Here is a 16801-nt window from a genome sequence, read left to right on the forward strand (position 1 = left end):
AAATTTGTAAAAAGGGGGATAAAAGGAAACCACGTTTTAAATAAATAAAACACTTTATTGAAGCATTTCTAAGCTTATTGTAACAATATCCTTGTAATATTTTCATAAAGAACTCCAAAATGATGGCAAATAGAATTCATTAATTCCAAAAACATGAACATAATAATAAGCATTGAAACAACTGAAACCTTTTAAGACGTCAAATACGTCCATCGTGGTCGATAGTGTCAAGTAGAGTGCATCTAAGGATGGTATTCCACCTGTCCAATGTGCATTGCCTCGCACTCTCTCATTAAGCAAAACGTGAGATGCAAATACACATTAGACCAAGAAATTGAACAGGTGGAATACCATCCTAACCTCGGCACAGACTGGCATTACTAAGTGTGGACTGCCATTATAAACGTATTTTCATATGCTAAAAGGGCTTTCATAAATTTAACAAACCTATGTTGAATTTCATCGCTTTCTAACAAACACAAATGTCAAAATGACGGATAGGGACAAACGATTATCAACGGCTTATTAGGCCGCGGACTGGACGCACGTGGCCTTAAGAGTTGACAAACGTTTATGAATAACGGCCATTAGAAATTTTAAATATAGTGGTACTCCCACACTATTCACTGCAGTCTGTCCATGCTAATAGCATGATCCTACTTTAGTGTGAACGCCTATAGTTGTCAGTGTACAACCATTGGGACCACTCCCAGATCCGACAAGTATTTACACAAAAGCAAAGAGAATTTGAAATAGAGGTGGATTTTCATAGAAAAATGTTTTGCCACAGTAAATTTACTGCCATCTTTCGAGTTTCGGAACATGATTGTTAAAGATTGTGTAATCTATGCCGTACATTAGGGGTAAAAAGATTTTGTATCTGTGGTTTCCTCTTTGTCGCTGCCCTCAGCCCAATGCGGTTGTAAGATTGTGTCGTCCCATTTATTTTAATTATTTTATGTTTTACTCAGCCTTTATAACTTTTACAAACCTCTTTTAATGTAATGTTTTCGATCATATAAAACTAGATATAGTTGTGTATTAATTTACTACGATTAATACAGACTCATATCATAACTTGGTGTTGCTCATTCGTAATCTCGGTTAGTCCCTCGTCTGCTTCCCGTGTGCTCCTTATATTCCGAACAATGATTAATAATGTGTTAAATATCTAAAAGTGGCGCCATCTTACCGGGCATCGGCTAAAGGTTGTTGCGCCATCGCTCGATACGATGCCGCTATATCTTTGGCCTTTGATCTATTAGATGGCGCCACTTTTTGATATTTAACACATATCAGTGAAAGAATAAGGATCAAAGTCAAATGGCGTTCTAAAAGTTTTCTTTGACAATCCACCTCTATTTCAAATTCTCTTTGCACAAAAGTAACAAGGTGGATGTTTTTGGACGCTAACAAAAAAATTAATTAAACTAAGTTGAAATTAATTACAACCCATAATGAGTACAATAAATTATCAGGAACATAGTCCGAACATGATAGCAATAGATACAACATTCAGAAAATACACGTGCCAGGTGGCGCCACTATCTACGTAAAACAAACGTTTTTGTAAAAAATATAATATGAAAAAAAAAAATGTTCTATATACTATAATAAAAATCTGCAGTTGGACTCTAAGAGCAAATAGCTACAGTAGAAAAAAAACGACTAAGTAAAAATAAGTTTTTTTTTTTTTTTTCAGTATAAAATGTATAATAATAATTAATAACAAAGCGCCGACCACCATACTCAACATGCTCGCATAAAACAAGATTCTCACAGATCATTCATGTAAAATAAGTACAATTACATATTTAATATGCATAAATGCTACACTAATAAATAACCAAGGTTTGGAACCGATTTATTTCGGTTTTCCTCCGAATTTTTAGAAGAACGCGAACGTTTTAAGAACTTTATTGTAACCTAAAAACCGGTTTACTCGACGAGTGACGAAACGTGAACATAGACACCGAACGTGAACATAAACCGGTTAATTTGACAAGAACTGTTCTTTTAAAAACCGGTTTACATATAACGTTTTTTTCGAGCGCAACCGAAATTAAATGGTTTTGAGCCAAGTACATGATAACGGTTTCGAAATTTAACCAGTTTCCGAGCCTCGTTAATAACTTTTGAGATTAGTAGCTTAGTAAGTATTTTCTATTGCACATGGATTTAATAAATAAAGAAAATACATGAAGCTTCCAGGCTATTTCATTGTGGCACCGTGAAACAAGCAGACAAATCATATATATTAGAAACGTTAAATTTGAACTGAGTTAACGTTACTAAATTGGACACACAATCTGTATTAAAATTTGTGCCTTATAATAGTTATAATATAAAAAATAGGTCCCGGATACTAATATGCTGAAGGAAAGTTTCGGAACATGTGAAATGTTCACATTCTTCATTGGGAGAATATAACATTCCTTTATTTCATGTTATATTTTCCAAGAACTTCGAGAAGTTTCCAATTTTTTTTGGAAATTTTCCGCATTTTGCAAATAAGTAGGGTGTCTTGCATGAATGAAATATTAGGACTTGGAAGTCTTTCTCTTTGTAAACTCTTAATTTAATATGATTCTTATATTAGACAGCTGTTGGGGAAATCTTGGTTATTAGGTACAAATCCTAGGCAAAGGCAACAGCGCAGGCATATTACAGTAATGAACTCGTTTACAAAACATACCACATTTTCTAAAATACCAGATGCAATATTTATCACATTTGTAATCAAATGATATACATAATACATATTTATGGATAAGTAACATATTTTGTTAATTGAACTTTTTTTTTGTTACGTAAAGTAAAAAAAGTTTTTTTGCGAATGTGGTAAGTATATTACGAGTGAAAAGGACACTGAACACTACAATAAATGTTCTAACTAAATGCATGCGAACTGTCACAGTCTGTCTCATATTTATCCATTACTGGAAACGTACACTCGTCGCTCGTAGAACTCTTGATCTATCAAATTATTCAAATATATCTAAGGGATAGTGTCAACCCACATCCTGATTCTGGTCATACAAAATAATGCATGAAAATTTAGCAATGTTTACGATTACATTACCTTTCAAAATCTACATGAATATCAAAAAAATATCTATGTACTTCTGTATCATAGAAATTAAGGAAAGTGTTCAGATTTCTTCGTAGTTTACTGAAATTAAAGTTCAAGTGAATTTAAACGGCTGCCAAAGATATATTACGCGGTTTAGACGCGTGCTGTGAATGAAGATCATAAAATTATATTTTCAGGTATTGACATAATATTTTGTAGGAGATTTGGAGTTAAAACCTGACTGCGGTAACCGATATAAGATGTGGGAAGAATATATCCCTTCGCCTGGTAAAGGGTTAATTAATTTGGCTAAGCAAGCGTAAATGTCCAAGTTAGGCGAAAATCGCCAAGCTGTATAGTTTCAAATTAGCCTATAGCTACATTTTATGGCGGCCCTGGAGTCGAATAAACAATAAGGTTCAAAACAGGCGACGTCAAAGACATGTTGACGTTTTACGCCTTATTACAAAGGAGTTACGCAGCGGCTTACGTGAGCGATGACTCACGAATGCGACGCGGCGCGGCGGCCCAACGGCATTCGGAGATCGCCCACGTAGGACACTTCCATAGGTATCAAAGGATTGGATTCGCGTTCGCGAGTTATTCGCTCACGTAAGACACTGTCTAAAGGTGCTAAAGTGTATACATATCTTTGACTGCGACTGAGGATAACGCTTTTACATATCTTCACCGCAGTACAAACAAAAACTTCAAATTAAACTAAGGATAAAAACAACCAGATATTTACTAAATATCATTCAATCAAAAATATTTGCATAAGTATTCTTTCGTAACGAGTTTGAAGTATGAATGTTAATTCAGTAAACAAACAAACAGTACCATTTAATCAACTAAAACTTAAGGTTCAACTGGAAGGTTTCTACACTTTCTACATAGAAAAATAAATAGATTTGAGACAATTAAGTAACAGGCAATAAGGAACTTCGTACGCGTTTACTGACATCAGACAACATACTCGTAACAGCATTCCCAGAGGAAACTTCCAACATGATTCCTGGGCTGGACTTGAGGCTTGCTTTAGATCATTTGTTCCAATTATTAATACGTAAGTTAAATTTGGTAGAATATTGGCCTATTACAATCACCTTATCCGTGTGTATGCTAAAATTAACAACTATTTATTAATTATGATCACAAAAGTCGAGCCCGGAACCGATATACCATCTAAAGCACTTAACTGACCATTACTCAACCTTAAGGTTAGGTGAATTTGCAGGGAAAATTAAAAATGTACAGGTCTAAAACGGAGTTACTGGACATGACAAGGGACGTTTCGATAGTTGCCGATTGAGACTAGTAAATTGTAGCTTTTTAAAATGCGCCCCAGGGTGATAAAAAATTGGTAATTTTCAGAAAACTGACCAATTGGTCACTAACGTATGTGGTTTTAGTCATTACGTACATATCTAATCCCTATCCTCCTTGACCAACCTGTTGCTATCTCTATCGCACGCGAGTGATTATATGCCTGTCCCGCCCATGTGCCGACGGTCAATGCCGCTGTGAAGGCGGGAAAGCAATAGAATTATACGAGTGCGATAAAGACAGAAAACGGTATTTGAATGTTCGATATTTTCTGTGATTAACCCAGTGTAAGATTGAATAGTGGTCAGTTAACTCATACGAATCTAGACCTTATTTAGCATGCGGGTGTGACTAGAGTGCCTCGCGCTCGCGGCGGCGCGGGCAGCACGTCAGCTACAGCGGGCAACCGCCTCCCTACGACATACAGCAAGATTAGCACGGAGGGTCACACAAACAGTAAACATAGACGACACACACTTCTAGTATCTACGGACACAACAATATTTATACCCAACACTTCTTTGGTATAAATAATGGCGGCAATGGATATTCTATATAATATTGCCGGTTACGCCTTGATCTTTTAGGTCATTTATTTTTCTTTTCAGGTATTTCCAGACATTTTTTCGGCGAGAAAAAGGGAATTGCCAGCCTCGTATCCCTATCCGGCCTCGGTGTGCCGGCCGGCTAAATAGCCGTACCCGAGAATATTACAATGAAATTGTATTTTTTTTAATTATTAAAAATTTCAATTGGGCTTAATTAACCAATCGCTGCGTTTGTAGATCCCGTAACGTGACAGTAACATGTTATATAAGCAACAAGATGTAGCACACTTGAAATGAAAGATAGAGATGTCACGATCAACTTTTTTTCAGTTACTTAAATAGTGGCTTCCGCATTGGTTTTGTGGTGTAGCGCTACACCCTGACATCCCGTTGCTCTCAGCAACTGTCGATTAAAAATAAAGGTACAAGTTGGAACTCGAAGACGTGTCGCGACTGCAGCTGCGACAGTTCGCGGCGACACGAGTGGTTTCTATGTATTTCTATGAATTCGAAATCAGTAACACGAAGTCAGCAACACGATGTCACGCTTCGGCGAGCGGTAGACGATATGTCGCTCGACCGCAGATCACTATTCAATCCTATTTATAAGTGCTTGTTGCTAGGCCTACATGAATAAAGAATATATTGACTTGACTGAGTATTAGATGCGACGACGTGTCATAGCGACGGTCGCCGCGACACGTCGTCTACATTCACGACACGGTAACGTTCGAATTTGTACCTTAAGTGTCTATAAATTAAGCAAAACGACGCTAATTTGTTTCAAAACACTGATTATTTTTTAATATAGAGTGACGTTATTTTTCGCGCATCAACAAATATTTTAGTCTCCGTCGCAGCTATGTACTAGTGAAATTTCAAAGCGAAAGAGGTCTTGAAGAACTGAACAGTGCATATTTTATAGACAATATAATAAAAATCCAATAAAAATTATCTAAATTTATAGCTGAATAAAAGAGGAAAAAAGACAAATATGCAAACCAACTCAAATATGAAGCAACGGACTAACACTCACAGAAACTCATTTTCTGTCTCGGCGGCGGAAATAGCGAAGATACCTTCGTCTCATTACCCTGCCGCTGTACAGTTTCTGTGAATGAATCCACTCGTTTAGAACCAACAGTACTGCTGTGCCGGCGAGATTCCCAAGTTGCGATATGTCCACCTCTACATGGAATTATTCCGGAAACTTCTCATATTTTTGTATGGTCATCGAAATTTTCCAGTTACAAAACGAAAGCGTCTTTTCATGGTAAATTTTCGTGAAATTTCCGAACGTTTTTAACTTTTAGGAACTTTCCACAACTTGCACATCTATAATAGAAACCCCCTTAACTGACCATCGGTGAACCTTATACTCGTATCTTTGGATTAAGTTTGACGAATTATCAGTTAACAGCGTGGACGGTGCATGGTATTCGGGATATAAATGCGTATTAAAGCCAGTAGGCGTCGAGATGTCGATGTGATAATGATAAAAGCGCCCAACTTTCTATGGACCGGTGTCGGTGTCACAAGCGAGCGACGCTAACATTGCGTTATCACGTCGATAGCCGATACCAAGAATTTAATAAAATGACGACGACAACTACAACTAACAACAAATGCGCCCAAAATTATGTTTAATTAATAGGTAGGTACCTACATTTTATGATTAGGTAGGGATATTTTCCTGTGTCGGATAAGTAAATATTTAGTCAATATAATGGTTAGAGAACATATTTATATTTACGCATCTTACTTTTATAGATAAGATAATGCATAACATAAGTATACATATACTTATTAAAAACATACATGCAGCATATTGTTATTTACTCTAAGTAATATAAACCTTGATATAACTAGTGAAGGTAGTTAATGTTATAAAAAAACATTGCCTACATATTTTACATAATAAATACCTTGTCTAAGCAAAAACTGTACGTAAATTACTCGCGAAAAACAATAATATTTTATAGTAAAGTTATCACTACGTTGTACAATAATTTGGCTAACTGGTATTATAGTGGCTACAGATATCAAATCATTTAGTGCCACTGCCTCGGCAGGACTAAGTCAAAATGTATAAAAACTATCACAGAGGGGTTACGGAGGCTATACACAATTAAATTTATATATTTTTCTAAAAGTTCTCTCTTTCATTGAAATATGCCTATTGAGACATTTGCCAATATCGTGTCGTATAAGAGATTTTAAGGTGTTTTATATATAAACAGTAATAGGGTCTACCTTCAACCAAACTGAATATAGGTCTTAGCACACTATTGCAACTCAACAGCCACTCGACTCAAAATTAAATATCTTGTATGTCCTACAGTACAATGTTAAAATTTAGGTAACTGTCGGGTGGTCTACGCGTCGTCCACTCGTCGTCCACTAAGCCGAACCAAAAGTGAGTTGAGTTGGTGTGGAATTGATATAGTGTGCGAAGACCTTATAGATTATCGTCTGGTATTAAGTTTGTCTTTTGTACACTTGTTACTCTGCGACAAAGTTCAAGTAAAATATACACCTACCTGTATTTTACACAACTTTACGTTTCTCGTAGTCCGACTTATAGCCACCCACAATACATACGAACGATATTGACAAGTATCTTTGTAAGAGACAGCGTCCGAAGTTTGAGCGATAATTTGGCTAATTCTTAATACTTATCTAATAGGCAATAATACGAAATACAAATACACACCGAATTAACGGAGTTTATATACAACCACACGGGAACTGGTAATTATAATATAATAATTAGTCGTAATAGTCGTAGGGATATTAGCAAATAAATAATAAACAAATAAATATCATATGTAACACTATTTTACACAGATCTAGCTAGCCCCACAGTAAGCTCAATAAGGCTTGTATTGTGGGTACTGGACGAGGTTATGTATAACTACTTATATAGGTATATAGTAAACATCCACAACTCAGGCGCAAATATTTGTGATAAACACAAACAAATGCCGTTACCAAGATTCGAACCCGGGACCTCTAGCTTCGTAACAGGAATGATCGTAAGATTTTTTTTTACTATTATATAAAGAATCTCGACTTACTAAATTTAAGTTACAACGTATAATACGAATTCATTGACAAATATGACAAATTAACAACATATTAATATACCTCGTAAAGTTATTATCCTAATGCAATATCTTGTTTTGCAGTAAAATACTGCAAGAGTTTTATTTCTATAAAAAACAATAATTATGTATACATATGTATATATTCAAAATACATTTACCTACTCTAATATTGAAATTAAAATTGGCACTACGACAATAAGTTGCTGGAATTGACTAGGGTCAGAACTACAAATATATTATAGGTATAATTCGTTCGTAGGAAAATTGGGTATTATTATGGAGTATAAATATATTAATACTACATGCATATTATTTATCTTTTAGTTTGGGTTAGACCTCTATAAATACATAGATACATCAAATAGGTACAATATTTACTATACTATTTATACAAATTACTGTTTTAATTGATTAACTAATTTAACTTTCTATTAACTAACATCAATTCGTATTAAGTTAAATTTAAACGATTAGGTACTTTATCGATTTCTATGGAAGCGTTTTATTCTTGGGAACATTATTATTTCAAGGAATATTGATTGGTTTATTTTTCAGTGACCTTTTATACGTCATCACATAAAGCTTCTCTCTCTCTCTTCTTTTCATCTTTTTAAGTTTCGTTGAAAAATTAGGTACAAGATCTAGAGTAAACTATTTATACTGACTAATGATGTCGTTAAAGCTGAATGTTACGTTTGGGTTGACCTCAATAAGCGGGTTCACACAGAACGTGCTGCCTCGCGAGGAATTTGCCGCGCGAAGCAGCTTGGTCTGTGTAGACGTGCCTCGGCCGCATTGCCTCGGGTGAGACCTAATACTGACTGATGACTATACAACTCCAAGTTGTTAAGTGTTACGAGTAATATAGACATGCAGGTGATGCAGGGCAACATCGACTGTTGACAACCAAAACCATAAGTAAACGGATATTTTACACGACATACTTTTTCATAAATTGCGAAATTTACCACAGATCTACAATGTACAAGAATGCTTGACAAATAGTAAAAGTGCGCCAAAAATCGGAATGATGTCAAATGTGATAGGAAGTAGGTATTAAATTCATGTGTTTCCTTTTGTAACAAATATCTAGTCAGTTAGTCACCCACCGTATCCCCTGAATACAGCTTTTCAAATTTTGAAGTCCGCTAACTTTACATTCAAGAGCTGCAAGGCTCAAAAGTGGTCACAATTTTTCATTTGCCTGCCTCTTTCGCACTCATGAAATGTATATATACCTGATGGCTTCCCTTTACACACATAACACAAGCGAAGGCGTCATTCTTGATTTGTGGAATTGACTAGTTACTATAATTTTTTAACCGAGTTTTGGTTGCCAACGATTGCAGTTTAATTTATTCACTTCGTGATTGTGACTGTGACGTAATATGACTGCATCCCTTACGTCATATTACGGAAATATAAGACAAACATTTGGCCAAATACAGCCATGTGTTTCAGACAATAGCCTCAGTATCGCTTATAACATGAATCCCATGCTTCGTCAAAATGAGCCTAACAATATCATTGCAACTGCGCGTCTTATAATTCTTGCTCTCCTTATCTTTCAGTTTAATACTCTTCATTTTATCACACAACTTACTTACCTCCGACTTACTCTTCTTTATGTCAGGCTTATTAAGTTTACGAATCGTCGATGTGCATCGTTTTTTCGGTTCCACTTTAAGCGTAGTATCCACATTGCCCTCACTTACCCTTCTCCTATAAAGTTCATACTCGCACTCATCTTTGGCTAAGTAACTGTCAAGAGAACTATAAGTTTCGCTTACCTCGCTGACAATTTTGACAGCTTTCCCTGGCACGTAGTTGACTGGGACTTTATCAACGTAAGCTTGCCTGGGCCTGTCAACTATAGGACTGATGGAATCTGTCATAGTTGGCATTAGGTAGTTCGATTTCTTTCTTTTGACAGTTATAGTTTCATCGGTTATGGTAGGCTTGTCTCGTATTGAGATGAGTATGTTTTTGAAGCTGGTTTCTTCAGGGGACATCATGGGGACGTCTTGTGGAGATTTTCTGAGATTGTTGAGGTTATACTCACTGTATCCAGGGTGGCATGCGAAGAGGGCAGGGTTAGTTAGACACTGGATAATATTGATTAGGTTAGTTGTTAATTTATATGTAAGAATGCATAATCAAAATTGCTTAAATTCAAACCGACTTAGAAGATAAAAGATGTCGGATAGTTTCGAAATTAATTTTAGCCCATACTTTGAGGACTTAAGCAATTTTAATATGATTTAAAATAAATTTAAATCTAGATTTTGGTGGTATGCTTAAGAATAATTATAGAACTCTGTGTCTTATTGATGATATTTGTTAAATATTAAATATCGTTAAATTTTATTTCATATGTAACGAATTCTCACTTGAATAAATGACATTAATAAGGCATCCATAGAACTAGCTTCCTACCATTCTGCGTTAGCCTAAATCTTAGAGAGTAAATAATAACTTAAAATAGATGACATATACCATAGAAAATGTCACCAATTCCTCCAATGGCCCAGGCTGGATACCAGCCATTTTACACTTTTCTTTCTGAGGTCGGTTACCTACTTTTTCTTTGATATATGACGCGCCGTACTGCCTACGGTGCTGCATGATGTAAGCAGATCCGTTAAATATTTAGCGCTCTCCCGCCGTGAATGACCAACCGCACGGGCGTGGGTCCCTCACGCGAGGGACGGGTCACTCACACGAAGGACGGGCGCCGCTGGCCCGGTAACATGACAGCGGGTAACTCACTTGAGCGTGGCGCCGTAGAGCCGGTGCTGGCGGATGTAGGCGAGCACGGCGTCGTCGGTGAGGTACTTGGCGCTCTCGCGGCGCCGCACCAGCCGCCGGATAACTGTGGAACTGACCTCGTTGGCGATGTAGTTTGTTACTAGGGTTATGTTTCTCTGAAAAAAAAATTAACACGTAAAAATAATACTCAAATAAGGAAATTCGCGCCGCTTTAGCCAAAAAAATACCACCTTCTCTTCTTCTAAATATAGTAGTAAGCCGTAAGTTGAAAATAAGTTTTTGGGCTGATTGTAATCGTCATGACATGCGCTATGACCACTTTTATGTTATTCTTAACAGGTATGGCGACTTACCCGATACTTATACAGCATGTCGGAGTCGAACACAAACTTGTCGGGTTGGCTGCCGGCCCTGCTCACTACCACCAGCCCGTGCCGGCCGACTATCGTTTCCAACTGTAATAAAAACGTATAGGCTGTACCTAAATACATTGTACCATTGTACCTTTCTCAAGAAATTACCTTCAGTTACAGTATTTTTCATACTCGATGGGTACGCTCATAGGCGACATTTAAATACAATTTTGCGAGATTTCGCGTTTTAAGGTTGTAAATTATATGGAGATGACACGACCTGTCACCCTACCCATCGAGTTTGAAAAATACTATAGGTAATGTTTGAGTTTTTGTGTTTTGAACGCTCCGGTTGTGGAATACGAATTCTTTGTCCATGCCCTGTGTATGGGTTATGGGTCACATGGAACAAGCCTCCATCACAAAGTCGTAAGCGCGGCTTCGACCGAGGCACGTCTACACTGACCGTTTGCCGCGCGAGGAAATCTTCTCGCGAGGCTGCTCGCTTTGTGTAGACTCGTCCATCTTGTTTATGTGATGTTTTACATATGGTACTACAACACCCACGCGCATAATCACACCCTAAGATAACACAACATCGAAACTAAAGTATATACTTATATCATCATCAGACCACAAACCTGGCGTAGAGAAGGATTCTAAAAGGTCCGCACCACACAGCAGCTTAATCGTGAAGGTTTAGTCCTGGTTGCCGTTTAGTTATCAGGTTGTCGGGTTCGTTAAGCTCAGACTGTTTCTGGTGTTTCTGTGTCCTAGATACTAAAATAACAGTCCGATTGGCCAATATACTACTCAATCGTGGTGCTTTTGTACCAATTTTGTACTAAAATGACAGATAAAACTGTAATTTTGTTATTTAAGAAAAAAACAAAGAATACACTTACATCGTCATCAGACCACAAGCCCGGCGTAGCGAAAGATTCTAACAAGTCGGCGCCACACAGTAACTTGACCGTGACGGTTTCCTCCTGGTTGCCGTTGAGTTTCGTCATGAGGTTGTCGGGCTCGTCCAGACTGTTGACGTTGAGCACGTCGTCGGGCAGCCACGGGGGGGCGTCGCAGCGGCTCGAGCTCAGGTGCTGATTGATCGTGTCCTGTAATCAGAGGAATATTTTAAACCACACATCACAGCGATAATAGAGGACGAAAATAACATTTCACACTTTTGTTTATTATTTGTATACTCAATTTATCGCAGTATCCAAAACTCGTGATCTTGCCAGAGGACTTCCCGATTATCGAAAATCAAAATGTTGTTATACTGCATGTTTGAGCGATAGAGAAAACAGCAAAATTTCAAGTTTAGATGTCCGCGGTACGCTCTTAGAAAGTATCTTCCAATATGAGCCTTCCCAGTGCAATAAAGTTCGAAACCACAAGAGTATGTAAACATACCGCAAGAACAGCGAATTCTGTACCAATGGCAACACTAATAACTACCCATCGGTGGGCCTTATGTCTTGGCAATAAGGTTTACGAATCTTCAGTAGTGGATGATGATATCACTTGTATGTTACGTATGGTAGACTTACCTATATTCAATCAATTTCCATTTATTTCAGAATTGTAACATTCCATAACATAGTCTATATTATGTCCGTTGTAAAATAAACGAGTCTGCTATGGAACTCGGGTGTTTTATTATTGAGTGGCACCCCTTTACAGTCTCAATTTAGTTTAGTTTAGTTTTAATTTAGTAATAATAACTTTGTATGCACTATGGGTACTGACTGCCTGAAATAAAAACCTTTTATTTATTCCTGTGACATTGGCGCAGTCAGTAGGATTAATGGTAGTAATAGAGGAGTGGTGTATTTTGAGTTTAGTGTCGCATGCACCGGAAAGAAATGTTTGTTTACCGGGTGGCTCCATCCCCTAGATCAAGACCATGCGTGTTTTATAAAAAAAAAAAAAAATGTATGTGTATTTTGACTCAGACAAACCTGGTGGTGTTGTAATGAGACCCTGGTGCGCGTCCAGCCCTCCTGCTGCGTCTCCCATTCGGACACCTTGATCCATGCAGATGATCGCAGAGCCAGTTTTAACATGGATATCCTGCAAATATGATACATTTAATTTAATATTATACGAAAATACGGGCAAATTAGGCAATACACTGATTTTTTTCAGAAATTCAGAGCATGAATTTCTATGGTACACATAATAAATTCGAATTTGGTTAATTTGGGGCACGTTTAGGGCTAGCCTGATCTGTGTGTGTTTGTACCTAAGTAATATATAGCAACAAAACCATCAGTACCTGAATTTCTATGAACCGAGAATAAATTTATATGTTGTCTATCATATGGTACTTGTCATTTTGTATGAAAAAAAACTCCATGGTCTCTGAATATCTGAATTAATACCTGATAATAATTAAGATACAGTCCAATTAAAATGTACACTTGATATCAAACTAATATCTAAAAGATATCAGTTAGTTATCATTCGCAAGTTCATTGTGGTCGGACTTGTCTGTACTAGTCTAAGCGCGAGCGAGACGCACACCCAAATGATATCTAACTAACATCATTCAGATATCGTTATGATGTCAAGTGTACGTTCGAATTGGTCTCATAGATAAAAAGCAATAAAATTGCAATTATCAAAACAGTAAACACGCTTATCTAGCGCCTTGACCCGCGCAACTAGTGACATAACCACATAATTGTTAATTATGTGATCATATCCATGCACCCGCCCCCACTGTAACCCAATCCACCCGTGCTAGCTTCTAAAATTATTTTTTTCTGGAATAAAGAAACATACCTTATACTCCTCACGACACAGGCTTGACCTAGCATGAGGGCTACTGTTAATCTAACCGCAATGTATATCCCTTCTTCTTCCTTGCGTTGTCTCGGCATTTTGCCACGGCTCATGGGAGCATGGGGTCCGCTTGACAACTAATCCCAAGATTTGGCGTAGGCACTAGTTTTTACGAAAGCGACTGCCATCTGACCTTCCAACCCAGAGGGTAAACTAGGCCCTGTTGGGATTAGTCCGGTTTCCTCACAATGTTAACCACAATGTAACCGCAATGTATATCAAATTTATAATTACCTACTTTTGTCAACCCTGCCTCTAATCAACTCTACCTTGTTAATAAAGACATTTTGTATTTGTATTTGTATAACTTGTATTGGAGAATAGAGTTCACAAACACCTTTACACAAGCGAACTTTCCAAAAATATATTAACACGCCTCTAAGCCACTGACAATAAGGCTGTGTAAATTATATCTTTTCGGAAACATGGCTTGAAAAGATGTTTGTGAACTCAACCAGACATAAATTTATGCTATTGTTATGTGTGAAAATACAATCAGCTTATTATTTTTCTTGCAATCATTATTAACAAGCAGTTTTCCTATCACATACGTAACATATGTTTGATAAAGTATGATAAGGCATGTCTAATTAATAGGAATATATTTTACACTATAAAGAAATATTGTTTGATATTTGTATTAAATTTCATTCCTGTAACGATAAGCGGTTATATGTATAGTTTATTTAACAAGAGGGAATTAATGTTCAATACTAAACATTTGATTTTGTACCGTGTTTTAATAAACAGTACCTGGGCGACCGAGCTTTGCTCGGTTATAACTTATAACTATTTATTGTAATATGGTGGTGTATAGGTGATAATCTTAACTACATTTTTTTACTAAATTAAACTTGTCTAAAACAATAAAAATTAAAAAAAAATATATAAACTTGAACATATAAAAAAAAAAAAAAGTTAGTCACCGGGCGAGATTCGAACCCGTAACACTCGTTTCTAGCCGTCCACGTCTTAACCCGCTGGACCAGACGGACAGTGACCGGCATTACGAAATTAGCGATCATATTCTGCGTCGAAAGAAAAACGCATGAAAACTCGAAAACACGCGTTTTCCCAAACATAAGACTAATCTAGATCGATTGTATACCCCCAAAAACCCCCATATAACAAATTTCAGCGAAATCGTTAGAGCCGTTTCCGAGATCACAGAAATATATATACATATATATATACAAGAATTGCTCGTTTAAAGGTATAAGATATAATATTATAATACAAGCATCCAATGATTGAGTGGCAGTATGTGTATGCACACCTGTATGCTAATCTGACAAGCATATATGGCATGGCATATATATTATGTAAACAGCTGCCTCACAATATTATGAACACAAATGAATATTTGCCTTCATATTATTCACATGGATAACAGGTCTATAACAATGTGCAAACAGTGCATTTACTGCAACTTATTTTTCTGATAATATCTTCATTGAAAGACTATTATACATACACGGTACCTTCTGAGGTCCATAAGCAATTGTTTTGTTTTTTAATTTCAAACCTATTATTCAATAAAAACTGAAAATAAAATGTTCAATATAGGTATACAAAATGTACACACATCATCACAAGGTTAAATAAAACAATTCTCACAAAGATGGTAATCATGTGTGAATAGAAAAATTAGTAAGTTATATGCCTGATGCTTGACTTGTGCATAAGAACTGCAGTTTCTGCAAACCACAAACCAGATCAATATTCTAAACTATAAACTATAAAACTTGGCAATTTGCCAAACCATAAATTTGGTTATGGTGGATGGTGGATAACATAGCTATTGGGTTACAACATTAGACTTGTTCTAACTATACTATTGTATATATAGCCACTAATTTATGAAGATAATGATGTTCAGGCAAGAATGAAGCATTTATCTGACTCAGGAACCTGTTCTTCTACTGAAGACAATAAAGGATTGAATTATTAAGGACACACAGCCATGAATGATAAGCTCTTTGTTGGCAAGAACATATCTTCCTTCAGAAAGTTACTCCATCTTGAACTAGAATAAAGGACTTACCTATGGTGTGCGGGCACCAAGTCCTTCTTGCCATATTTATCATGCACAGGAGACACTATGCCGCCGACCACCGTGCCCAAACCCAGCGTGTGAATATAATCTCTGGCGATTTCTGAAACATCAGCTAATACCATTGAAACTACTTACTTAACCGACGTTAATACATCATAGAAACCAGCACGGCCACTAACATATAATTAACATGATATGACCGTCACACTTAAACACCTCGGTCGCGTTTTCTTGTAAGAAATAGGAAAATTGTCTACGCAATAACAACTCACCGAACATTCGTAAATGCATGTAAGTTGGTGGGCTGAAGCTGCCACAAGCCATTAAAACTATCTTCCCTTGGGACATTGTGATAAAAATTATAGTCACAATTCAATAATACTGTAATAATCTTGATTGTATCATCACTACGAAATAACAACAAAAATGATCAATCGATTGATTTTTGTGGCAATACGATCAAATACGGAAGTAATTCGTACAGTTTGCGCATGTGAGCCTAAGCACCGGATATTTGGTCATCCTAATTTGGTAGGGAGCTCACAACTGTCAAACTTTTTCTTAAAAAAATGATAGTGACCATATGGTGGTGGAAATTATTGACTATCAGCCAAATCAAAATGTAGTTAAATATTATTTAAACAATTTAGCACTGAAAACAGGCAATTTCTGCAAAAATAAACCATAAATAGTAATTAGAGATCGTAGCGTATCGTAAA

At 36.7% G+C, this 16801-nt stretch overlaps 1 protein-coding gene across 4 annotated transcripts; it reads right to left on the minus strand.

Annotated features, from left to right (window-relative positions):
- Positions 1-34: 34 nt before the first annotated feature.
- On the minus strand, positions 35-16558 carry LOC133529566 (nicotinamide/nicotinic acid mononucleotide adenylyltransferase 1). 4 transcript variants are annotated; one of them, XM_061867311.1, is made up of 8 exons: positions 16355-16558; positions 16071-16182; positions 13141-13252; positions 12082-12291; positions 11177-11278; positions 10824-10978; positions 9845-10115; positions 35-4813 (listed from the first exon to the last, which is right to left on the minus strand). In XM_061867311.1, exons 1-8 carry the CDS (start codon positions 16428-16430, stop codon positions 4793-4795), a joined length of 1059 nt encoding a protein of 352 aa, XP_061723295.1. In that variant the 5' UTR covers positions 16431-16558; the 3' UTR covers positions 35-4792. The 4 variants fall into 4 exon arrangements, with proteins under 4 accessions (XP_061723295.1, XP_061723297.1, XP_061723296.1 ...); XM_061867313.1 differs by lacking the exon at positions 9845-10115 and adding an exon at positions 10117-10159; XM_061867312.1 differs by lacking the exon at positions 9845-10115.
- Between the last annotated feature and the right edge of the window lie 243 nt (positions 16559-16801).

The sequence above is a fragment of the Cydia pomonella genome, chromosome 21 (genome assembly GCF_033807575.1).
Source record: "Cydia pomonella isolate Wapato2018A chromosome 21, ilCydPomo1, whole genome shotgun sequence".
In the NCBI taxonomy this organism is placed as follows: Eukaryota; Metazoa; Arthropoda; class Insecta; order Lepidoptera; family Tortricidae; genus Cydia; species Cydia pomonella.